Source organism: Moschus berezovskii, chromosome 3 (assembly GCF_049115385.1).
Source record: "Moschus berezovskii isolate FMDL1 chromosome 3, NW_MosBer_1.0, whole genome shotgun sequence".
In the NCBI taxonomy this organism is placed as follows: domain Eukaryota; kingdom Metazoa; phylum Chordata; class Mammalia; order Artiodactyla; family Moschidae; genus Moschus; species Moschus berezovskii.
In genome coordinates, this window is record NC_142462.1 from 37,679,781 (window position 1) to 37,707,029 (window position 27,249).

Below are 27,249 nucleotides of genomic sequence, written 5' to 3' on the forward strand. Positions count from 1 at the left end.
GAAGAGACATCCACAGTTGGACATCCACAGTCATTACAAAAATGCAAATTAAAACTACAGTGAGATATAACTATCTACTATCAGAAATTCAGTTCACTTCAGTAAGGCATGTCCAACTCTTTGCAACCCCATGGACTGCAACACGCCAGGCTTCCCTGTTCATCATCAACTCCTGGAGTTGCTCAAACTCATGTCCATCCAGTCGGTGATCCCATCCAACCATCTCAATCTGTAGTTTCCTTTTCCTCCTGCCTTCAATCTTTCCCAGCATCAGGGTCTTTTCCAATGAGTCAGTTCTTCGCATGAGGTGGCCAAAGTATTGGAGCTTCAACATCAGTCCTTCCAATGAATATTCAGGGTTGATTTCCTTTATGATGGACTGGTTGGATCTCCTTGTAGTCCACAAGGCTCTCAAGAGTCTTCTCCAACACCACAGTTCAAAAGTATCAATTCTTGGGCCCTTAGCTTTCTTTATGGTCCAACTCTCACATCCATACACGACCACTGGAAAAACCATAGCTCTGAAAACCTGACAATACCAAGGGCTGACAAGGATGTGGAGCAACTGGCACTTTCATAAACTGTTGGCAGAAATGCAAAATCATATGGCCACTTTGGAAAACAATTTGGAAGTTTCTTATAAAGTTAAATATACACTCAGCACATGATCCAGCAACCCTGCTCCTAGGTGTCACTCAAGTAAAAGGAAAGTTATGTTCACACAAAACTTGCAGTTAGCAGTTTTATTCTCAAACCAACAAACAATCCAAGTCAACTAGAGAATGGAGAAACAAACTGTGGAACAACCACACCACAGGATTTAACTCAGTAATAAAAAATATAAATTAGTGATAAACACAGCAACAACATGAATAAACCTCATTACGATGCCAAGTGAAAAAGACTATACATTGTCTGAATACACTTAAGTAACATTTTGGAAAAAGCAAAAATATAGAGAAAACATATCAGGAGTCAAGATGGTGGTGGAGTTGGAGGACGTGGAGTTCATCTCTCCACACAAGGCATCAAGCACACATCTACAAATGGAACAATTCTCACAGAGCAATGGCTGAACAATAGCAGAGAACCTCAGACACCTAAAATGACAAAAAAGATCCCCATGTAACTAGCTATCCATTCACAAATTAATAACCCCACAATTGGGTGACCTACAACTGACTTCACAAACTCAGTGCCTACAGACATCTAGAAGGCCAAAAAATGCTCCCATAGCCAAGATGGGTCTAGCTTTAGTAGCTGTAGACTTGCGGGCATGTACACGTCGGGGCTGAGCCAGACCAGAGTCTGAGCTCCTCTCACAGAGCCCACAGTGGGTCCAGATCTATGATCACTGTTCCAAATCCAGGAACCTGACTTCAGTGGGTCTGTGCTTGGTGGCCTAGTGAAAACAACATCTGAAAGACACCAGGGCCCATTACAAGCATACCCATAGTTAAGGTGGGGCTGAGAGCAGAGACAACAACAGTGTAATCAAAAGCTCATACAACAGGTAAACAGTTCCAAAGGAGGAATACTCAGTAGCTTCCCTTCCAGTGGGCGTGCTCCAATCTTGCCCACCTCACACTGTGGATCAGAACACAGACAAGAAACATATCTGGGGATTTCCACTCCAACATCTAGGGAGCAGACTCACCTCTGAAAGGACAGTGACAACCACAGCAAAGGGAAGGCCAGTTCAGGCCTGGTCACCACAACATTGGTCACACCTCCTACCGAGGGGGTAATGGCTCAAACACAAAACAAAAATAAGAAAAGGTCAACAGGAACATACATATTGATATTTACCTTCAATTACAGGGAGGCCTGGAGTGCTGTGATTCATGGGGTCGCAAAGAGTCGGACACAACTGAGCAACTGAACTGAGCTGAACTGAACAGGATTAAATGCTCCAACCAAAAGAAACAGACTGGCTGAATGGATACAAATACACAAGACTGTACATTTACTGTCTACAAGACTCTTCAGTCCTAGGGACACACAGACTTAAAGGGGATGGAAACAGATATTCCATGCATATGAAAATCAAAATAAAGCTGAAGTGGCAATACTCTTCAGAGAAGGCAATGGCAAGCCACTCCAGTACTCTTGCCTAGAAAATCCCATGGATGGAGGAGCCTGGTGGGCTGCAGTCCATGGGGTCGCTATGAGTCAGACATGACTGAGCGACTTCACTTTCACTTTTCACTTTCACACATTGGAGAAGGAAATGGCAACCCACTCCAGTGTTCTTGCCTGGAGAATCCCAGGGACGGCGGAGCCTAGTCGGCTGCCGTCTATGGGGTCACACAGAGTCGGACACGACTGAAGCGACTTAGCAGCAGCAGCAATACTCTTATCAGACAAAACAGACTTTAAAATATAGTGTTACAAGACACAAGGAAGGACATTACATATGACCAAGGGATCAATCCAAGAAGATATGACACTTGTAAATATACATGCAGTCAAGATAAGAGCACTTCAGTATACAAAGCAAACACTAACAGCCATACAAGGAGAATTCAACAGTAACACAGCAATAGTGAGGGACTTTTAACACCTCACTTTCATCAATGGACTGATCATCTATGCAGAAAAACCAATAAGGAAACACAGGCCTTAAATGACACAAAAGACCAGATGGGCTTCACTGATATTTATAGAGCATTCCATCCCCAAACAGCAGAATACACACTGTTTTCAAGCGCACCTGGAACATTCTCCAGGATTGATCACATGGTGGGGCACAAAGCAAGTCTTGCCAAACTTGAGAAAATTTAAATCACATCAAGCATCTTTTCCAACCACAATGCTACAAGATTAGAAATTAAGAGAAGCAAAAACCCAAAAGCACAAACATTCATGGAGGCAGAAAGAATCAATGGATCACGGAAGAAATCAAAGAGGAAATTAAAAAAAAAAAAACACCTAGAGACAAATGACAACAAAAACACAATCCAAAACCTATGGCTGCAACAAAAGTAGTTCTAAGAAGGAAGTTTATAGCAATGCAATCTTACCTCAGGGAACAAGAAAAATCTCATATAAACAACCTAACATTACACCCTAGAGCAACCAGAGAAAGAAGAACTAACAAAGTCCCAAGTCAGTAGAAAGAAAGAAGTCTTAAAGATCAGAGCAGAAATAAATGAAATAGAGATGAAGAAAACAATAGAAAAGACCAATGAAACTAAAAGTTGGTTCTCTGAAAAGATAATATCGAGAAATCTTTAGCCAGACTCATCAAGAAAAAAGGGAGAGGGTTAAAATCAATAAAATTAGTAAGAAACAGATGTTACAACAGACATCACAAAAATATAAAGACTCATAAGAGACTAACACAAGCAACTATATGCCAATGCAATGTACAACCTAAAAGAAATGGACAAATTCTTAGAAAGGTTCCATCTCTCCAAACTTAACCAGGAAGAAATAGCAAACATGAACAGACCTATCACAAGTACTGAAATTGAAACTGTGATTTAAAAAACTCAACAAAACAAATGTAAGACCTGATTGTTTCACAGGCAAATTCTATCAAACATTCATTTAGATAAGAGTTGACACTTATCCTTCTAAAACTATTCCAAAAAACTGCAGAGGAATGAACACTCCCAAACTCATTCTATCACCCTGATACCAAAACCAAAGATACCACAAAAAGAGAAAATTACAGGCCAATATCACTGATGATCATAGATGTAAATATCCTCAACAAAATACTAGCAAACTGAATTCAACAACACATTAAAAAGATCAAGCACCATGATCAAGTGGAACTCACCCCAGTAATGCAAGGGTTTTTCAATATGCACAAATCAATCAGTGTGATATACTGCATTAACAAATTGCTGAATAAAAACCATATGATCATCTCAACAGACGTAGAACAAGTTTTTTACAAAATACAACACCCATTTATAAAAACTTTCCAGAAAGGAGGCATAGAAAGAACCTACCTCAACATAATACAGGCCATATATAACACACCTACAACTAACATCATATTCAATGCTGAAAAGCTGAAAGCACTTCGTCTAACGTCAGAAACAAAACAAGAATGTCCACTCTCATCACTTTTATTCAAGATAGACTTGGAAGTCCAAGCCTTGGCAATCAGAGAAGAAAAAGAAATAAAAGAAATCCAAATTAGAAGTGAAGAAGTAAAATTGTCACTGTGTCCAGATGATTTGATATTAACCATAGAAAATCCAAACAATGCTACAGAAAACACTAGACCTCATCAATGAATTAGGTAAAACTGCAGGATACAAAATTAATACATGCTGCTGCTGCTGCTGCTAAGTCACTTCAGTCGTGTCCGACTCTGTGTGACCCCATAGACGGAAGCCCACGAGGCTCCCCCATCCCTGGGATTCTCCAGGCAAGAACACTGGAGTGGGTTGCCATTTCCTTCTCCAATGTGTGAAAGTGGAAAGTGAAAAGTGAAAGTGAAGTCGCTCAGTCGTGTGCGACCCTTAGCGACCCCACAGACTGCAGCCTACCAGGCTCCTCCATCCATGGGATTTTCTAGGCAATAGTACTGGAGTGGCTTGCCATTGCCATAACAACAAAAGATCAGAAAGAGAAATTGAATAAACAACCTCATGTATCATCACATAAAAAGAATAAAATACCTAGGAATAAACTTACTTAAAGAAGCAAAAAACCTATACCTTGCAAGCTATAAGATGCTGATGAAAGGAGTCGAAGATAACACAGACAGATATACTGTGTTCTTGGATTGGAAGAATCAACATTGTCCAAATGACTATACAACCCAAGACAATCTACAGACTCAATGCAATACCTATCAACTTACCAAGGGCATTTTTTACAGAACCAGACAAAAAAAAGTCTCTATGGAGACACAAAAGACACCAAATAGCCAAAGCAACCTTAAGAAATACGGAACTGAGGGAATCAGGGTCCCTAATTTCAGGCTATACTACAAAGCTACAGTAATCAAAACAATATGATACTGGTACAGAAAAAGAAATACAAACCAATGTAACAGGATAGAAAGCCCAGAAAAAAAAAAACATACACCAACAGTCAATGAATCATCAACAAAGTAGGTAAGAATATACCTTGGAGAAAAGACAGTCCCTTCAATAAGTGGTGCTGGAAAATCTGGACAGCTATATGTAAAAAAACCAGAATATTCTTCAATGTCATACACAAAAATAAACTCAAAATGGATTAAAAACCTAAATGTAAGACTGGATACTAAAAATATCTTACAGGAAAATATACAATATTCTTTGACATAAACTGCAGCAGTCTCTTTTTGGATCCATTAGAATAATGGAAATAAAACTAGAAATAAATGGGGTCTAATCAAACCTATAAGCTTTTGCACAGCAAAGGAAATGATAAAAAAAAGAAAAGGAAAAGACAACCTATGGAATGGGAGAAAGTATTTGCAAATGATGCAACCAACAAGGGCTTAAAATATACAAACAGCTTTTACAAGTTCCAAAGAATAGCAAGGAGAGATAAGAAAGACTTCCTCAGTGATCAATGCAAAGAAATAGAGGAAAACAACAGAATAGGAAAAACAAGAGACCTCTTCAAGAAAATTAGAGATTCCAAGGGAACATTTCATGCAAAGATGGGCTCAATAAAGGACAGAAATGGTATGGACCTAACAGAAGCAGAAGATATTAAGAAGAGGTGGCAGGAATACACAGAAGAACTGTACAAAAAAGATCTTCACGACCAAGATAGTCACAATAACATGATCACTGACCTAGAGCCAGACATCCTGGAATGTGAAGTCAAGTGGGCCTTAGAAAGCATCACTACTAACAAAGCTAGTGGAGGTGATGGAATTCCAGTTGAGCTATTTCAAGTCTTGAAAGATGATGCTGTGAAAGTGCTGCACTCAATATGCCAGCAGATTTGGAAAACTCAGCAGTGGCCACAGGACTGGAAGAGGTCAGTCTTCATTCCAATCCCAAAGAAAGGCAATGCCAAAGAATGCTCAAACTACCGCACAATTGCACTCATCTCACACGCTAGTAAAGTCATGCTCAAAATTCTCCAAGCCAGGCTTCAGCAGTATGTAAATCGTGAACTCCCAGATGTTCAAGCAGGTTTTAGAAAAGGCAGAGGCACCAGAGATCAAATTGCCAACATCCGCTGGATCATGGAGAAAGCAAGAGAGTTTCAGAAAAACATCTATTTCTGCTTCATTGACTATGCCAAAGCCTTTGACTGTGTGGATCACAATAAACTGTGGAACATTCTGAAAGAGATGGGAATCCCAGACCACCTGACCTGCCTCTTGAGAAACCTGTATGCAGGTCAGGAAGCAACAGTTAGAACTGGACATGGAACAACAGACTGGTTCCAAATAGGAAAAGGTGTACGTCAAGGTTGTATATTGTCACCTTGCTTATTTAACTTATATGCAGAGTACATCATGAGGAACGCTGGGCTGGAAGAAGCACAAGCTGGAATCAAGATTGCTGGGAGAAATATCAATTACCTCAGATATGCAGATGACACTACCCTTATGGCAGAAAGTGAAGAGGAACTCAAAAGCCTCTTGATGAAAGTGAAAGAGGAGAGTGAAAAGGTTGGCTTGAAGCTCAACATTCAGAAAACAAAGATCATGGCATCTTGTCCCATCACTTCATGGGTAATAGATGGAAAAACAGCGGAAACAGTGTCAGACTTTATTTTTTTGGGCTCCAAAATCACTGCAGATACTGATTGCAGCCATGAAATTAAAAGACGCTTGCTCCTTGGAAGGAAAGTTATGACCAACCTTGATAGTATATTAAAAAGCAGAGACATTACTTTGCCAACCAAAGTCCGTCTAGTCAAGGCAATGGTTTTTCCCGTGGTCATGTATGGATGTGAGAGTTGGACTGTAAAGAAAGCTGATCGCTGAAGAATCGATGCTTTTGAACTGTGGTGTTGGAGAAAACTCTTGAGAGTCCCTTATACTGCAAGGAGATCCAACCAGTCCGTTCTAAAGGAGATCAATCCTGGATGTTCATTGGAAGGACTGATGCTAAAGCTGAAACTGCAATACTTTGGCCACCTCATGCGACGAGTTGACTCACTGGAAAAGACTCTGATGCTGGGAAAGGTTGGGGGCGGGAGGAGAAGGGGACGACGGAGAATGAGATGGCTGGATGGCATCACCGACTCTGTGGACATGAGTTTGAGTGAACTCCGGGAGTTGGTGATGGACAGGGAGGCCTGGCGTGCTGTGATTCATGGGGTCGCGGAGAGTCGGACACGACTGAGCGACTGAACTGAACTGAACTGAACAACAAAAACCAAACAACCCAACTGAAAATGGGCAGAAGGTCTTAATAGACATTTCCCCTAAGAAGACACACAGATGGTCAGTAGGCACATGAAAGATGTTCATGACTAATTATTAGGGAAATGTAAATCAAAACTACAATGAGATCACCTCAGACCAGTCAGAACAGCCATCATTAAAAAGTCTACAAATAACAAATGCTGGAGAGGGTGTGTAGAAAAGGAAAACCTCCTACACTGTTGGTGGGAATGTAAGCTGATACAGTCACAATGGAAAACAGTATAGAGGTTCCTCAGAAAAACTAAGAATAGAATTACCATATGACCTAGCAATCCCAACTCCTGGGCATATACCCAGACAAAACTATAATTCAAAAAGATACATGTACCCCTATGTTCACTGCAGCACTACTCACAATAGCCAAAACATGGAAACAAATTTCCACTGAAAAATAAATGGATAAAGAAAATATGGTACATATATACAATGGAATATAACTAAGCCATAAAAAATGAAGCAACGCCATCTGCAGCAACATGGATGGACCTAGGAATTATCATAGTAAATGAAGTTAAGTCAGACAAAGACAAATAATCATGTATCATTTATATGTGGAATCTAAAAAGAAATGATACAAATGAACTTATTTACAGAACAGAAACAGACTTAGAGAATGAACTTAAGAGTTATCAGGGGGCAAGCATGGGGGAGGGGATAGATCAAGCATTTGGACTGACATATACACACCACTATATTTAAAAGTGACAACACAGACCTACTATATAGCACAAGGAACTCTACTTAGTATTCTAGAATAACCTAAATGGGAAAAGGACTTGACAACAGACACATGTCTATGTATAATTGAATCAGTTGATGTACACCTTAAACTAACACAACATTGTGAATCAAATACAGTCCAATATAAAATAAAAATTTAAGGGAAAGAGAAAAGAAAAAAGAAATATTCACCTTCTGAATGGTAGGAACTTAGGTGGCATTTTTATTCACCCTTGCTCCATTCCGTTCACAACGCAATTTTTGGTCCAAAGGATGCTTCAGCCTAGTTTCCAATTCCCTTCCAGTTGCCTTAAACCAGTAAACACTGACTGCAACTTTCTAATCAGTCGGGGGGGGGGGGGCTGCCTGAGGGTCCCTGTCTCACCTAATTCACTCCTGGGTGAGGAAAAGCTCCAGCCACTGCTCATGGAAGCTGTAGGGACCTACAGACCTGCAGATGCCTGGGAATGAGTGTTTATGCATGGAGAAATACAACAGACCATCTAAAGCCCCAAGGAGAAGCTTAGGTAAAACCTCTAGGGAAATTAAGAAAGTCAAAAGAAGTTGTGTATATGGAAGAATTGACAAAGTCACACACAGGTCCAAAAGACACATTCTCAAAAAAGATGTGAGAAAAGCTTAATTAAGTTTTCAAGCTCAGAGCATAACCAGACAACCAGTGAATGGTTTCCCTGGCATTACAGCCAGTCTTCAAAAACTGCAAAAGGTGGCAGTTTCTCCAACACCCAACTTTTGGCAACGAAGGAACACATACTAAGAAACAAAATTCAAAGGAACAAAATAATAGGTAGAAATGGATGTTCCTGACGAAGCAGACTGGGATTCACTAGACAAAGATAACTGCCTTAAATATGTTCAAAGAACAAAAGGAAAACAGAAAGAACTAGGGTAGGAAAAGAACTAGAAAATGATATATAAGCAACGGGATAATATCAGTAAAGAGAAATTAATAAAAGGAAAAGAAACAAATTCTGGAGAAAATACAATAACTAAATTGAACATTTCCCTAGAGAAATTCAAATTCAGATTGAGAAGGTAAAAGAATCAAGAGACTTGACAAAATAATGGCCAAAAATTTCCCAAATTTAATGAAAGGCATGAATTATAGAAATCCCAACTAGGATAAACCCAAGAGATCTACACTGAGGCACTTTAATTAAACTGTGGATTGATAAAAGAGAATATTGAAAGCAGTAAGAGAAAAGCAACTCATAACAACAAGGAACCCTCTGTAATACTACTAGCTGATTTCGCTCCAAAACTTTTGGAGGGCAGAAGGCAATAGATTAATACATTTGTGCTGAAAGTAAAAAACTGTCAACCAAGAATTCTGTATCTGGAAAAACTATCCTTGAAAAATGCGGGAGAAATTAAGACATTACCAAATAAACAAAAGCTGAGGGAGTTCATTACTACTAGACCTGCCCACAAGAAATCCTAAAGAGTCCTTCAAGCTGAAATGAAAGGACACAGTAACTTAAAGCCATATGAAATATAAAGTCTTCAGTTAAAGGTAAATACACAAATATAAAGCTCGATATTTTGTAAACTTGGTGTTGAAACTGCACTTTTTATTTTCTATAGGATTAAAAAACCAAATCTATGTTTGTGGGTACGTAATCCATGAAGATGTCATCTGTGACATCAACAACAAGGAGAGGGAACAGAACTATACAGGAACAGAGCTTTTTATGCCAATGATGTTAAACTGATATCATCCAAATTAGACTGCCTTAATTTTAGAATATTATATGTAATGCCCATGGCAGCCACAGAGAAAATATATATAGAATACACACAAGAGGAAATGAGAAGGAATCAAAACATGCCACTACGATGAAATCAACAAAACACAAACACAGGCCGTAATTCCAAGAAATGAGGGTCAAAAAAGCTAGAAGACGTAAGAAAACAAAAAATAAAATGGTAAAAGTCCTTCCCCATCAGTAATCACTTTAAATACAAATGATTAAACTCTACAATTAAAAGATTAGCAGAATGAATTAAATGATAGGATCCAACCATATGCAGCCTACAAGAGACTTATTTCAGATATAAAAACACAAACAGGTTGAAAGTGAAAGAACAGAAAAAGATCTTCAACAGAAGAAGTAACCCAAAGTGAGACTGATACTAATACCAGATAAAGTAGATATTAATTAGAAGAGACATTACCCATTGATAAAGGATCAACCCATCAAGAAGATACAATAATTATAAATATGTATGAAACATCAGAGCTTCAATACCTACAAATAAAACACTGAGAGAATTGAAAAAAGAGTTGTTCTACAATAATAGTTGGAGACCTCAATACCGTACTTTCAATAATGGATAGAAACACCAGAGAGAAGATCAGTAAGGAAAAACAGGAATTGAACATTATAAACCAACTAGAACTAACAGACATATATAGAATAGCAGAATACACACTTTCCTCCCAACTCAACACCCAATAACAGCAGAATATGCATTTTCCTCAAGAGCAAATGGAAAACTCCCCAAGACAGATTGTATGTGACACTACAAAACATGTAAGTATAAATTTAATAAAAGATTAAAATCACATAAACTATCTTTGTAATAATGATAAAAGAAAACTAGAAATCAGTAACAGAAGAAAAACAGGAAAATTCACAAATAAGTAGAAATTAAACATCACTCTTAAACAACCAGTGTTCAAAGAAGAAAACACGAGGGAAATTAGAAAATATTTTCAAAGAAGTAAAAGCAAAATATAGCAAAACTTATGTGATGCAGAGAGAGAATTACTAAGAAAAAATATATAGCTATAAACATTTATATTAAAAATTATCTCAAACCAACAAACTAATTTTATATTATTAGGGACTAGAAGAAGTATGGTAACTAAACCCAAAGGTTACAGAAGGAAGGAAACAAAAATTACAGCAGAGATAAAGAATAGAAAACCAACAGAGAAAGATCAGTAAAACCAAAAATTGGTTCTATGACAATAACAGAGCTGACAAAGTTTTAGGCAGATTGATTAAGGAAAAAAGAAAATCCTGCAATAAAGCAGAGACATTACTACTAGTTTTACAGAAGTAATAAAGATAACAAAAACACTACTTTATATATAATTAGGGGCTTCTCTGGTAGCTCAGTGGTAAAGAATCCACCCGCCAATGTAGGAGACAGGTTCAATCCTTGATCCAGAGAGATCCCACATGCCGTGCAGCAACTCAGTCCATGGACCACAGCTACGGAGCCTGTGCTCGAAAGCCGGGAGCCACAACTACTGAGCTGTGTGCTGCAACTACTAAGCCCCATGCTTCCTGGAGCCCGAGCACCACAAGAGAAGCCACTGCAGTGAGAAGCCCATGCACTGCAACTAGGGAGTAGCCCCTGCTCACTGAAACCAGAGAAAAGCCCATGCAGCTACCAAGACCCAGCCAAGCGAAAAGGCAATAATATTTTTTAAAAAAGAGTACTATGATCAATTATATGTCAAAAAATTAACCAGATGAAATGGGTAAAACACACAACCTTCCAAGACTGATTCCTCAAAAACAAAAAACCTAAAAAGGTTTCTAACTAGTAAGAATTTGAATAATGAAAAACCTCCCAACAAAGTAAATCCCAGGACCAGAGTTCTGTTTAACATTTAAAGAAAAATTAACACCAATCCTTCTCAAATTCTTTAAAAAAAAAAAAAAAGGTGAAGAGGAGAGAACACTTCTTACCTCACTCTGTGAGGCTGGTTATTACTCTGACAGCAAAGTCAGACAAAGAACCTACAAGAAAAGTACAGAGAAATAGCCCTTATGGTGCAAAACTCCTCAAAAAAAAAAAAAAAAAAAGGCTAGCAAACCGAATTCAGCAGCTCAGATTATACAAGATGACCAAGTGGGATATATTCTAGAATACAACATGGTTCAACATATGAAAAGAAAATCAATCAATTTAATGCAAACACATAATCATCTCAACTGATGCAGAAAAAGCATCTGACAAAATTCAGTATCTTTTCATGGTTTTAAAAAGCTCCACAAAGAATGGAAGGAATCATTACCAACCTAATAAAGGCCATAAATGAAAACCCCACAGCTAATTACTCAATGGTGAAAGACTTAACACTTTCTCCTGTTATCAGGAACAAAACAAGAACATCTACCTTCACTTCTATTCAACACAGTATTTGAGCAATTATCCAATGAAAATAAATAAAAGGCATCCAAATTGGAGAGAAAGCATTAAAACTGTTTGCAGGTGATGCATCTATGTAGACCATCTAAAGATCCCATAGAAACTGTCAGCACTATTTAACAAATACAGATCAGCAGCATTGCTATACACTAACAAGGAACAATCTGGAAAAATTCCATTTATCAGAGCATAAAAAAAAAAAATACACAAAACCCTTAGGAATTAACTTGGGCCATGAGGCTAAAGGCTTACACACTGAAAATTATAAAGGACCACTGAAAGAAATTAATGAAGACATAAATAAATGGAAAGACATCACATACTCATAGATTGGAAGACTTAATGTTGTTGAGATGACAGCACTACCCAAAGCTATCTACATACCCAACGCAATCCTCGTCAGAATCATGGTAACACTTTTTTGCAAAAACATAAAAGCCCTTCTTAAAATTCATGTGGAATCTCAAGAGGCCCTGAAAAATCAAAACAACCTTGAAAATGAAGAACCTCACTGGAATATTCACACTTAACTGATTTCAATACTTATTACAAAACTACACTAATCCAAACAGTATAGTCCTAGCACAAAGATGGACTTTTAGATCAGTGCAATAGAACACAGCACCCCCAAATAAACCCTTGACTAGATGGTCAAATGAATTTTGACAAGAATCCTAGGACTGTTCAATGGGGAAAGGATAGTCTTCAACCAATGATGCTGGAAAAACTGGATTTCTACATGCAAAGAACGAAGCTGAAACCTTATCTTACACCATCTACAAAAAACTGGAAATGCAAAGAATCTAAATGTTAGAGCTAAAACTATAAAAACTCTTTCCTTCTTGGAAGAAAACACAGATGGAAAAATTTACGACTTGGATATGACACCAAATGCACAGGCAATAATAGGAAAAGAATATAGATTAAACTGGACTTCATCAAAATTTAAAAATATACTGCATTAAAGGATACTACCAAGAGAATGAAAAATACAACCAGAGAATGGGAGAAAATGTCATATATCTGACAAGTCATGTATCTGATACAGGGTTAATATCCAGAAAATACAAAGAACTCTTACAGCGCAACAAAACACCAATTTAAATATTAGCAAAAGGCTTAAACAGATATTTCTCCAAATATATGCAGATGGCCAACAAGCAACTGAAAAGATGCTCAACATCACGAACCATTAAGGAAATTCAAATCAAGACCACTATGAGATATCATGTCACACCCATTAGGATGGCTATAATCAAAAAAATAGAAAATAAGTGTTTCTGAGTAGGCGGAGCAACTGGAACATCTGAGCACTGTTAGTGGTTATGAAAAAGTGTGCCGCCACTGTGGCAAACAATATGATAGCGCCCCCAAAAAATAAACACATAATCACCATCAGTTCAGTTCAGTTCAGTCACTCAGTCGTGAGCAACTCTTTGCGACCCCATGAATCACAGCACGCCAGGCCTCCCTGTCCATCACCAACTCCCAGAGTTCACTCAAACTCATGTCCACAGAGTCGATGATGCCATCCAGCCATCTCATTCTCTGTCGTCCCTGTCTCCTCCCACCCCCAATCCCTCCCAGCATCAGAGTCTTTTCCAGTGAGTCAATTCATCGCATGAAGTGGCCAAAGTATTGGAGTTTCAGCTTTAGCATCAGTCCTTCCAATGAACACCCAGGATTGATCTCCTCTAGAATGGACTGGTTGGATCTCCTTGCAGTCCAGGGGACTCTCAAGAGTCTTCTCCAACACCACAGTTCAAAAGCATCAATTCTTCGGCGCTCAGCTTTCTTCACAGTCCAACTCTCACATCCATACATGACCACGGGAAAAACCAATGCCTTGACTAGACGGACCTTGGTTGGCAAAGTAATGTCTCTGCTTTTTAATATACTATCTAGGTTGGTCATAACTTTCCTTCCAAGGAGCAAGCGTCTTTTAATTTCATGGCTGCAATCAGCATCCGCAGTGATTTTGGAGTCCAAAAAGATAAGGTTTGACACTGTTTCCACTGTTTCCCCATCTATTTCCCATGAAGTGATGGGACCAGATGCCATGATCTTTGTTTTCTGAATGTTGCATTTCAAGCCAACCTTTTCACTCTCCTCTTTCACTTTCATCAAGAGTCTTTTGAGTTCCTCTTCACTCTCTACCATAAGGGTGGTGTCATCTGCATATCTGAGGTTATTGATAATTCTCCCGGCAATCTTGATTCCAGCTTGTGCTTCTTCCAGCCCAGCGTTCCTCATGATGTACTTTGCATAGAAGTCAAATAAGTAGGGTGACAATATACAACCTTGACGTATTCCTTTTCCTATTTGGAACCAGTCTGTTGTTCCGTGTCCGGTTCTAACTGTTGCTTCCTGACCTGCATACAGGTTTCTCAAGAGGCATTATTCTCAAACAGCATTATTAAAGATGGCCAAAAGGTAGGAACAGCCCAAATGTCCATGCATGAATGAATGGATAATATATAAAATGTAGCATACGCATACAATGGGTTATTATTCAGACTGTAAGAAGATGTCTTTGAACCTTGAAAATACACTAAATGAAATACATCAGACATGAAAGGACAAACACTGTATGCTTCCAGTGAAATTCACAGAAACGCAATGTGTTTCTGGGTGATTTACTATGGACTGGGGCGAAGGAGAAGGAACGGAGAGAATTATTTAAAGGGTACAACTTCAGTTCAGGATGATGAAGTTGTTCTGGGTATGAACAGTGGTAATGGTTACACAACAACATGACTGAACTAGATGCCATTGAGTTATACATTTGAAAATGGTTAACATAGTAAAATGTATGTTATGTATATTCTGCTATCACAAAAAAAAGGCAGAAAAAAAAATCAATGCTATTTTTAAAAGAGAAAATATAAGTGAGAGAAAAGTAACAGGCGTGTCTGTATCTAGGGTTTAGAATAGCTGTTCAGAAGAGTAGCCTATGAACCAAAGTTTTGGCAGACGTTCTGGGAGGGAAGCGAGCCAAATCACTTGGGAAGTTCTGGGTAATTTCCTTTTCCAAAAGGTCAGCAGACAGGAAATGTGAAGCCAATGTTAAGATTTCTCTGTACTCTAAAAGACTGATCATCAAATCAAACTAGTCTGCTCTCGGCAGTTTTCAACAAGCTGCATTTTGGTGGCTTCTCTCTATGGGACACTTCTGCCCTGCCTGACACAGGGCACTGACGTCCCTGAACGCTGAAGCCCTGATAAGAGGCAAGTTCCCCTACTTCTGACAAGCCAGAAGTAGCCCACTTCTATTACCAGCATGACACCAGTTCACTCAGATGAGAACCACAGAATCCAGATCAAAACACACATGCCTTTGCGTGTCTGTCAGGACAGGACAGATTACAAAGCATCAGCAAACGACTCCACGTCTGAACGATCAAAAGCAAGAAAGCCTTCTTTCCTGTGCATAGGACATGCTGGCCCTGGGGCAGCCAGGTGGGCCACTGCACACCGTCCTCATGCAGGAGCCAGGCTGACAGTTTCCACCATCAGGAACACGGGCAGAGGGAGCATGACAAGGTAGATGATGCGCTGGCTTTAGAGAATGTCACCTGGACGTGATACACAAGACTTCCGCTCACATTTCATTAGCCAGAGCACATCTAAGTCTTGTCTGTTTCAGAGGCCAGGAAAATGCATTCCTCCCATTTATCAAAAGAACAAGAATGTTTGTATAGAGCTCTGATGGCTGCCAAACCATGACTGGAAAGCATTCCGTGAAATAGAAGACGCTGTGTCAATGTTCACTATTAAACGTGACTACAAAGTGTAGTTGTACCAACGTGGGCTGAAGGACCCCATGAGCAGTGAGTCACAGGGGTAGGGTGACGTGGACAATCTACAGTCAGTGTCAATGTGGTGGAGTAAATGCGAACAGGGAGGTCAGCCCAGGAGGGCCCCTGACCCAGTCACAGCATGATGAGCGAAGAGTTCTGGGACACAAGGTCGGCCATGCCCACAAAGATGTGGGATGAAGTTTGCCAAGAGGACGTGCAGCAAATGCCCAGGTGGATGCAGGAGTCTGGAGAACATGGGGGCAGGGGCACACCGTCCTATCGTAAGCCACGGTCCCTGCGCTCAATGCAGACAAGCACCGAACAGATCTGCACACTCCTGCACACCGCACAGCCCAGCCCTGGAAACCTTTACAGAGGGAGCCTCTTGACACACTTCTGCCCTGCTAGGGGAAAACACGCGGAACAATCCCTGGGATGCTGGCCCGTGCAGGCAGCTGACACCACTTGGCTCCTGGCTTTGTGCCACAGTGAATGTACACACTCCCTAAGAGTGCATCCTTTCTCAGCTCCCAATTACAGCTGGGGCAGAGGCTCACTTAGTACAATAAAGATCACAAGGACAACCAGATGCTCTTTTCAGTGAATTTTTGAAGCTGTCACTGTAGGAAAAGAGAAGAAGGCAGTTTTATACTTTTTTTTTTAAATCAGGTAAGGAAAACTTCCTGCAAGACGTCATGTACATGTATGAGAAAGGCTGGGTGAGGCCCCACCGGGTTTAACTTATTTAAAAAAAAAAAACTCCCCAAATAAATCGGTGTGTGTGCATGCTCAGTATGACTCTTTGCGACCCCATGAACTGTAGCCTGTTAGATTCCTCTGTCCATGGTGATTCTCCAGGCAAGAATACCGGAGTGGGTTGCCATGCCTTCCTCCAGGGGATCTTCCTAACCCAGGGATCGAACCCCTGTGTTGTCGGCGGATTCTTTACCACTGCCCCACCTGGAAAGCCCCTCCCTCCCCCAACTGGGACCAACTGTTAGTAAAAAAAAAAAAAAAAACAGAGAAGGAAGAATAAACATGATTTTTAACAGTTCAGTATTGGCACAAAAACAGAAATATAGATCAATGGAAAAGAACAGAGAGCCCAGAAGTAAATCCACACACCTATGGCCAATTAATCTTCAGCAAAGGAAGCAAGAATATACAATGGGGAAAAGAGAGTCTCTTCAGCAAGCGGTATTGGGAAAGGCAGACAGCCAGATGTAAACCAGTGAAGTTAGAACACACCATCATACCAGACAAGAAAATAAGCTCAACATGGCTTAAAGACTTCAATATCACACATAAGACCATACAACTCCCAGAACAGAAAACAGGCAAAGCAATCTATGACATAAATCACAGCAATGTTTTCTCAGGTCAGTTTCCCAAACAACAGAAATAAAAGCAAAAATACACAAATGGGACCTAATCGAACTTAAAAGCTTTTGCACAGCAAATAAACCATAAACAAAATGAAAGGACAGCTTACAAAATGGGAAAAAATATTTGCAAACGATGTTACCATCAAAGGTTTAATTCCCAAAATATACAACCAACCCACATTGCTCAGTAAAAAAAAAAAAAAATCAAAAAATGGGCAGAAGACCTAAGTAGAGATTTCTCCAAAGAAAGCATACAGATGGGCAACAGGCACAGGAAAACATGCTCAACATGGCGAATTATTAGAGAAATGCGAATCAAAACTATACAATGAGGTTGTCACCTCACACTAGTCAGAACAGACACCTTTAAAAGTCGAAAAATAATAAATGCTGGAGAAAGTGTAGAGAAAAAGGAATCCCCCATACACTGTGGGTGGGGATGTAAATTGGTGCAGACATTTGGAAAACAGCATGGAAGTCCCTCAAAAAACTAAAAGTAGAGTTACTATATGATCCAGCAATCCCACGCCTGGCCAAATATCAGGAAAAGATGAAAATGCTAATTAAAAAAAAAAAAACAGAGCAGGGCACCCCAAAGTTCACAGAGCACTATGTACAACAGCCAAGACACGGAAGCAACCTAAATGTCCACTGACACATGAATGGATAAAGAAGATGTGCTGTGTACACACACACACACACAAATATTAGCCATAATAATAATGATAAAACAATGCCATTTGCAGCAACATGGCCAGACCTTGAGATTATCATATTAAGTGAAGTAAGTTAGAAAAATAAAGACAAATACCGTATGATATCATTTATATGTGAAATCTAAAATATGACATAGATAAACTTATTTATAAAACAGAAACAGACTCACAGACATAGAAAACAAACGTATGGTTACCAAAGGGGAAAGGAGGTTGGGAGGGATAAATCAAGAGTTTGGGATTTGCAAATATTGTGTTTATATATAATAGAATTTATATAAAATATACAAGGTCCTACTGTACAACACAGGGGACTACATTCAACATCCTATAATAAACCCTAATGGAAAAGGATATGAAAAAGAATATACATATGTATAACTACTTTGCGACAGAGAAGAAGAAACTAACACTGTATATCAACTATCCGTTCCGTTCCGTCGCTCAGTCGTGTCCGACTCTTTGCGACCCCGTGGACTGTAGCCTACCAGGCTTCTCCGTCCATGGGATTCTCCAGGCAAGAATACTGGAGTGGGTTACCGTTTCCTTCTCCAGGGGATCTTCCCGACCCAGGGATCGAACCCGGGTCTCCCGCATTGGAGGCAGACGCTTTAACCTCTGAGCCACAACTATACGTCAATAAAAAATAAAAATTTTAAAATTAATGATTTTTCTGTAATGATGGTCTTATCTCGTGCCTCTGTTGGCTTTCTGTGAGCTGTAGTTTCTGGGAAGTGAGCAGCTATCATTCCTGTAACTCTTGTAATCCAGTCATTCGTGTGCCTCCTTCATGAGGATTCAGTATGACTGTGGTGCTGTTATCCCTCTGATAGGAACTCTAACTCGGTGTAAAGCCCCAAAGGTCTCTTACTTATTTTTATTTTATATTGTACTATGTTTCATTTACAGTGTTGTGTTTGTTTCAGGTGTATAGCAAAGTGATACAGTCATATATATATATATATATATATGAATTAACAAAAGCAGTTTCCGTCTTTTGATGGGGTGCTCATGGTTTATAACATAAATGGCATTATTTTGAGAGAGGGATAACTTAGGTATGGCATTGGGTTTTTTTTCTTTTTGCAGCTTGAGGCAGTTGTAAAATAACTTAATGTAGCTTTTTACAACTGTGTATTCTATAGTATTTTTTCATTTGGTGAAATTTTAACTGTTAATGTTTTTGGCATTGTGTTTTGTACCATTTATTAAATTAAAAAAATGATTTTTCAATGCACTTTTATTAACTTTCTATTTTAAACCATGTTACTGAAGAACAAAATAAAGGGCACTAGTCATTTTGCATTAAAAAAATATTCTGAGAAAATTCAGTATCAATGATAGCAGTTCCTCCCACCCCCGCCCCACTCCCCTCAACTTAACCACCCTCAGAGTCATGGAGCTTTAAGTAAAAGGATGGAGTAGGCTGGGGGAGTGGGCAGGTAGATATATATTGCAAGGCTTATTAAAGATACGAGTTGTAAATTTTATACTTGGCAGTTCCATGCGGCTTAAGCTGGGGAGCTCAGTGACAGCCAGAGGGCTTTCAGGACCACAGGAGGGAAAGGAGAGAGGAAGTTTTTTTCCCAGAAGAATAATTTAAAATAGCATTCTTGATACAAATAAAAACATATCATGGAATAGACATGACTTTTAAAGATAAAACAAGATTAATGGGAACATCTGCACAGGCAGAGTGAGGCTGCACACCTCCAGGCCACTGGGGCAGGCACAAACTGGCCTCCACCATGAACTAGTCCAACAAAAATTTCCAGAAGCTCTGCTCCAGCCTGTCATAACTCATGCCTGCACTCACTATACACTGACAATCCTAAACCATATTTCTTTAAAAATTCAACAAATATTTAACAGCTGTGATATGCCGGGGGATTCCCAAGTGGCACCAGTGTTAAAGAATCCACCTGCCAATGGCACCCCACTCCAGTACTCTTGCCTGGAAAATCCCATGGATGGAAGAGCCTGGTGGGCTGCAGTCCACGGGGTCGCTAAGAGTCGGACACGACTGAGCGACTTCACTTTCACATATTGGAGAAGGAAATGGCAACCCACTCCAGTGTTCTTGCCTGAAGCATCCCAGGGACGGGGGAGCCTAGTGGGCTGCTGTCTATGGGGTCACACAGAGTCGGACACTACCGAAGTGACTTAGCAGCAGCAGCCAATGAAGGAGACACGGCAGACACAGGTTTGAAACCTAGGTCAGGAAGATCCCCTGGAATGGGAAATGGCAACCTGCTCCAATATTCCTGCCTGGAAAATTCCATGGACAGAAGAGGCTGGCAGGCTGCAGTCCATGGGGCCCCAAAGAGTCAGACGTGACTGAGCACGCATGATATGCCAGACCCTTCACTCACTGGAATACTTACCATTTTGGCCTGCCACATGATTTGGGGTGATCAGCCATCACCCTGGGGTAAATCCTGGGCTCTCCAAGTGAAGGAAGTATCTACCAGCAGGCAGCTGAGGGAGGGCCAGGTCTTGTGCCAAAAAACTCAAAGGCACTGCCCAGGTACACAGGATCCTCAGAAGCAGAGCTTTAAATATGGGGGGCTGCCCACAAGCAGTGCTGCTGCTATGCAGGGTTTGGGGGAACAGGAGAGGGGGTCTTTGGGGAGGGATCCCTGGACTACGCCAAGCCCTGAGGATACCAGTTCACCTGGCAGGCCAACCTGCGAAAGGCATCACCACACACCTGATGGCCCATGTTATACTGTTTTATGTGCAACATGCAACCAGAAAATGTCTAGATCTTAAGCAACAGCGTGGTGACATTTTACAAACTGCACCCATCTATTATAACCAGCACATCACGAAAAACCTTTGCTTTGTTTTTTAAGCTCTCAGAGCTTTATAATGAGTGAACCTACTGTTTGATCTCTAGACATCCACAACATCAAGGAAAACACATTTTCAGGAATGCCACCTAGAAGACAATTTACAGCCAAAATAAGCAAGACCAAAGAAAGCTTAGCTTGGGGGCTCTAAGTTCAGGATGAAAATAGTTATTATTCCAGGCCAGTTATCATGAGCCCTGATTCTAACTTGAGCACAAAGTGCCTTTTGTCAGCTAATACACTGAAAGGAGAAATGCCTTAGGAAGACAGTATGTGAGCGGTTCTCATCTACTGACAATCAGGCATGTTCTACCAAATAGTAAGTACACAATAAGGAAACAGCAATTAAGAAAAGCGTTGTCTTCAACACAGGGCATATAGTATGTACCACCCCAAGATGGTCATTGCAAAGTTTCTTAAATGTATTTAATAAACAAAAATTTTTCAACAGAAAATACATAAAACACTCATCTGAATGAAAATGAAAACCATAAAGACCTCCAAGCTACTCAGAAAAATAGTACGGACATTGCTAAAGAAAGCAAGATTCAAACAGCAATCATATGATAAAATTCAACAGCATACTACAGAAGTTAAGCAAAAATGGTGACTGGACACAGGCAAACAGGGAATGAAAAATAACTAGAACATGATACCCAGAGAGAAGGGAGGTAGAGCAATAGTTCAATTTGTATCCTTTTCAGCTTCTGTGAACAGGGTGTTATTTGTACAATACAAAATTCATCTGAAAGTCAATCCTATGTAAAAACTTTGTGGATCTTCTTCACATTCCCAAGTTTTACAGCCAGCACCCAAGGAATCCTGCTCAAAGCATACCTTGCCCAGTTCCTTAAAAAGAACTAGATGAGCTGCTGTTAACACCTCAGTTCTTCTCTTTAAAGGGAAGGACAAAGATATGCGAAAACCCCACACCACTGATACCTCCTTCTATTTACACAGTTTAAACTTGGTGTGTCCTTGATCATGTCTAGCAGCAAGAGTCAGCCCTCTGCTCTGCAGACAGAGTTCTGATTCAGCTCCTTTCACACTAGGCTGCTGCTGCTAAGTCACTTCAGTCGTGTCCGACTCTGTGCGACCCCATAGACGGCAGCCCACCAGGCTCCCCTGTCCCTGGGATTCTCCAGGCAAGAACACTGGAGTGGGTTGCCACTTCCTTCTCCAATGTGTGAAAGTGAAAAGTGAAAGTGAAGTCGCTCAGTCATGTCCGACCCTTAGCGACCCCATGGACTGCAGCCTACCAGGCTCCTCCATCCATGGGATTTTCTAGGCAATAGTACTAGAGTGGCTTGCCATTGCCTTCTCCGTCACACTAGGCTACTCCAAGCAAATCAGTCTATCAGCCTTATCTTTAAAAAGGAGATAATGCAACCTACTTCACATCACCATAATGAGGGTGAAATCTATTAAGTACCTAGCACAGCATGGCTTTCCTTGGAGGGTGGGGAGAAAGATGACTCTTAAGGTCTTCTCCTACCCCCAAAACTGAAGGCTGCCTAGGTCTCCCAGCTCAGGGCAGGAGCCAGCTGAACTCTGGCAAAGGCAGAAGAACCAAGGAGTTCCAGAGTGATCTCTGACTGAGTCTTGGGGAAAGAGCAGTGTTTTAGGTGTCTCTGTTTCTTCCACCGTAACTGACATAAATCTTAGCACCCAGCAGCCACTAAAAGAACTAAGCCAGTCAGGGGGACTTCTCTCATCAGTTGATGTTTATGAAGGCAGGAAACCATCAACTACTTGAACCAAAATTCTGGCCTGTTTTTTACTGTGGGACTTCACAACCTACTTTTCTGCCCTATACACAGGGCATTTACCACGATAGAAGAAAATTATTCTGGCATGTTAACTTCAGCTATATGCCAACTATGCCTCTGAATGGGCCTATTTAAAAACTCCTACAGACCACTGCTTTTCAAAGAGAAAGATAAAATGATCCCACAAATATTTTATCTCTATTCCTCCCCAGGGCTTCCCTGGTGGCTCGAATGGTAAAGAATCTGCCTGCAAGATGGGAGACCTGAGTTCAATCCCGGGACAGGGAAGATCCCCTGGAGGAGGGCATGGCAACCCACTCCAGTATTCTTGCCTGGAGAATCCCCATGGGCAGAAGTGCCTGGCAGGCTACAGTCCATGGGGTTGCAAAGAGTTGGACATGACTGAGCATAAGCACAGCACATTCTTCCCCAAGCAGCCTGTATCAATTCCATTTTGATGCATAAAGCTATGTCCTTTACAAATCAAAACTGTATCTTGGAGGTAAAAATTCTATACTGTGGTTCAAAGAGTAATAAGAGAACGCTTAAGGGCAATTTAAAATTAGCATGCCTACACTACTCTATCTGAATGGCTTTTCACTACTTTACTGCACTATTCCTAAACTGTTTTAATCACATAAGTATCCTACGGTTTTCTGTCCCATACACCTGACCAAATTGAAACTGCTGTGCTGAGGCTTCTCCTGACCACTGAGAATTCAGCTTTTATGGGTGGGAGGTCAGCAGTACATCAAAAGGAAGAACAAGTGGCCTTTTAAACACGGGATTATTAAAATGACAGATCACTGTGCAGGTCTTCTAAGATGTCAAAAATGACTGCCCCCTATGACCAGCTTCCGGGGCTCTGGGCACATGTATTAAGTCAGAGGATCAGATGAGTACACTTTGTGGCTGTGAGATCACCATCAGAAAAATTCCTGTGGGGAGGGAGGTGGGAGGGGTGTTCAGGAGGGAGGGGACACATATGTCTATGGCCAATTCATACTGATGTATGGCAAAACACCATTATGATATTATAATTATCCTCCTTAAAATGAATAAATTTTAAAAGATAAATTCCTTTCCTCCCCCAGAAAGCATGCTCATGCAATACATGAGAACATTTAGAATTATTTCCTTCTCTAAGGATCCCACAGGCACCGCAGTGCTAGAAGAGAGCAAAAAGATCACACCAACATTCAGGACCTCCCAGTCAGTCAGTTCAGTCACTCAGTCGTGTTCGACTCTCTGCAACCCCATGGACTGCAGCATGCCAGGCTTCCCTGTCCATCACCAACTTCCAGAGCCTACGCAAACTCATGTCCATTGCGTCAGTGATGCCACCCAACCATCTCATCCTCTGTTGTCCCCTTCTCCTCCTGCCTTCAATCTTTCCTAGCATCAGGGTCTCTTCCAATGAGTCAGTTCTTTGACTCCCAGGCTCTCCGCAAGAAAGCCCAAGCAGTCCCATCCTCCAGCTCCTGCCAGCTTCTCTACTGAGCGCTCTCAGTAAGGGACCATCCCCTAGTCTTTATTGGGCATCATTCCTGTCACTCAATACAAACGCACAAAGACACAGTGGTCAGCCCAACAAGGACTAGAGCCCACGGGAGGTGTGAGCAGTCACAGGACATCAAATCTGACACACTGGTGAAGCTGCAGAAAAGCAGAAGCTAGAAAGCAGTCCACAGAGTTTAAACAAATGTCTTGTCTCCTCCCTGCCTACTTCCTTTCACTCAGAACACAGGGCCTAAGCTGCTTTACTGAAGCCCCTTCCAGCTCTGTCTGCACTTTGCAAGGGATGGAAATTCTATCTGCTGTATGCGTGGGATTAAAACCCACTGCACACTGGGCTGAGGCTCCCTTCAGGGGCTGCTGGAGTGCTCACCTTGCTCCTCTGTGCAAGAGGTCGGGGTACAGGGAAGAAAGAGCCACATAAATTCAACACCTTGCTGGGCCTGAAATGTCTATTAGGTGCTTTTATTCGCAGTCACCTGGCCACCCGGTAGAATCATTCTCCACTCATTCAAAGACACTATAATATGCTCACACTTAAACTATGATGAACACTTCACCGAAAAATATCCTAACACATCTTAATTTGCACTGCCAATTAGGAGGTCTTCTGAGATGGAGGGGAAAAAAAAAACCTGATCATCTTACAAAAAGTAACTTGCCCTAATAGGTGCATAACAGCTCTGATATAATTGGTGGCTTACCTTCACCTGTACACGTGGTTAAATAGTATTAACACTATGGAAAATTAGCCTCCTTATTTGACGGTAAAGTGCTCATTTCCAAGCACATATCCTGGGACATTTAAAATTTCCTAAGCAGGAATTGTTACGTTGCACCACCAGAACAACAAGTCTCAGGAAGGATACACCATCAAGATACATTTTCTGACGAAATTCACCAGCTCCTTACAGAAGGGCTTAAATCCTGCAGAAACCCAAACCTCCTAAAAGCCTAGGATACTAATTGTATGGGGAGGGCCAGTGGCAAACATAAAAACAGTAACTAAGCCTGTCCCACCCCTTCTTGAGTTAGTTTTCCTTGTTTTTAATACCTCCCTTCACTGGAGAAGTTTAAAAATACTCCTCAAAAACATTCACAACAGAAGACTTTTACCAAGTGTCCACTTTCAGGAAGCCTTTCAGAAATCATCAAATGGCCAAAGTGACCATCAGAAGCGCAACTGTGCGGCCAGACCCAGGCAGGTGGCAGTGTCAGGGGCTCGGATACCACTTTCCACTTCAGGTCTGCCAATTCTTGGGGAGGCCCAGTCCCCAGGTGGAGAAAGGAGGTGAACACCAGCCAAAGGTAAGGAGAAAGCAGTGAGAGAGGTGTTCACAAAGACAAGAAAAACTCCAAGCCTCACACAAAGCATCTTTCGGGATCTCAGGAGCTGCTTCCTTCCCTTTCTAAAACTTTTATTTTTAGTACATTTGAAAAATTTTTTTCTGCTTACCTCTGAATAAAATCTGTGTATTCGTTACTAGAAAGTAGAGAGAAGCGTTTTCTACAAAGTCAAAAAGAAAACTGAAGCGAAGGCTCCTTTCCCACCACCCACTGTAACACTTGGAACCTTGATAATGAAAATTTTAAGACCTAGTTAAAACCACAATGGGTAACTAGAGTGGTGCTGTATATCTGATTTGGATCTTGGGGCTTTTTGTTTTTGAACCTGGACTAATGACGGTGCCAGTCCCCCAAACAGTTGCAAGTTCCTTGAAAACAATTACAAAAATTCTAGAACAAATACAAAAGCCATTCCTTATAAACTCCATTATCCAAGTTGAACTGCCTAATCCTCGATTGCTTTTTTTGCTTTGTTTTAGAAAATTACACTTAAACTTACTTAACTCCGTACCAATCCCGGAGAGTGGGGTGCTCGCACAGACGCTTCCCCCCTCCCGGTCCCACCAGCACTGCAGACGCAGCCGCGGAGCCCCTGCGGCCTCGCCGCCGGCTCTGCCCTCCAGTGCGTCCACCCCGGGGCTCCTGGCCGCAGCGGCACGGCCTGCGACCGCGGAGGTCGCACCCGAGACGGCGCTGAGCGCCCGCCTGGGGCGCGCCCGGCCTCTCCGCGCCGGGAGGACACCCGTCCCCCACCGCACACACCTGCGGGGCACGCCCGCTTCACAACCAGGCAGCCGAGGGCCACGTTTCCAGCCCAAGGCGGGCAGCAGAGCCAGGCGCAAAGAGAAGGCAGACGCGCGCGCGTCCCGGCTGCGGCGGGCGGCCAGACCCTCACCTGCGGGCGCGTCGCCAACGCCATCCTTCCCCACGGCACTCCGGCCTCCTCCCAGCACGCGGCCGCGGAGCCTGGCTCTCCAGGGGCCCGGCGCACGGAGAAGGCCCGCGGCCGCGCGGCACGCTCGCCCCGCCCGGAGCTCCGGCGGGCCGGGGAGGGGCGCACTCGGCGCCGGGACAGGGGGAGCGCCCCGCGCCGCCCGCTCGTCCGCCGCGCCCGCCCGCGGGCTTCCGCTTACACAACCCAAACTTCGCGGCCGATGGATTTCGCTTCCCCGGCGGCGCAAGAAGGGCTGCAGCCGGGTGCCGCCCGAGGTAGCTGCCAATCTGGGGGCGCCGGGCTCCCCCCTGCAGCGGAGGGAGGGAGTGGAGCCGTCCGGCCGGGTTTCGCGCGGGAGAAATGAGAGGGGGCAGTCCCGGCGCAGCCTCCAGCTGGCACGCCCGACCGCGGCACCCGCCAGATCTTTGCACGGTTTATCCCAGGTAGTGCCCTGGAGCGCTGAGCCTCTGAAGCAACGAGTGTCTCAGAGCAGGGAAGGCATTTTCGGGCTGCCTCAGAACTTGTTTTGTTTCGTAGTTGTAAAGGGGCGGGGTTCCGACGCCTCTCAAAACATGTGCTTCAGGTCTCACTTTGCAAAATCGGTAACCCAGGCCCCAGAGGGTCGGGAACTGCAAACCTCCCTGGAACTTCAGACGGCCCGTTCTATACCATTGT

At 42.0% G+C, this 27,249-nt stretch overlaps 1 protein-coding gene across 3 annotated transcripts in view; it reads right to left on the reverse strand.

The window, feature by feature from the left end:
* The window catches only part of CDCA7L (cell division cycle associated 7 like), a 52,175-nt gene extending 25,254 nt beyond the window's left edge, over positions 1-26,921 (reverse strand). Inside the window, exon 1 of one of the 3 annotated variants that reach the window (XM_055420564.2) lies at positions 26,536-26,921. In XM_055420564.2, coding sequence (XP_055276539.2) covers positions 26,536-26,559 — 24 coding nt within the window. In that variant the 5' untranslated portion in view covers positions 26,560-26,921. The remainder of the gene's footprint in view (positions 1-26,535) is intronic. The other 2 variants (XM_088833655.1, XM_055420563.2) reach the window with 2 other exon arrangements.
* Between the last annotated feature and the right edge of the window lie 328 nt (positions 26,922-27,249).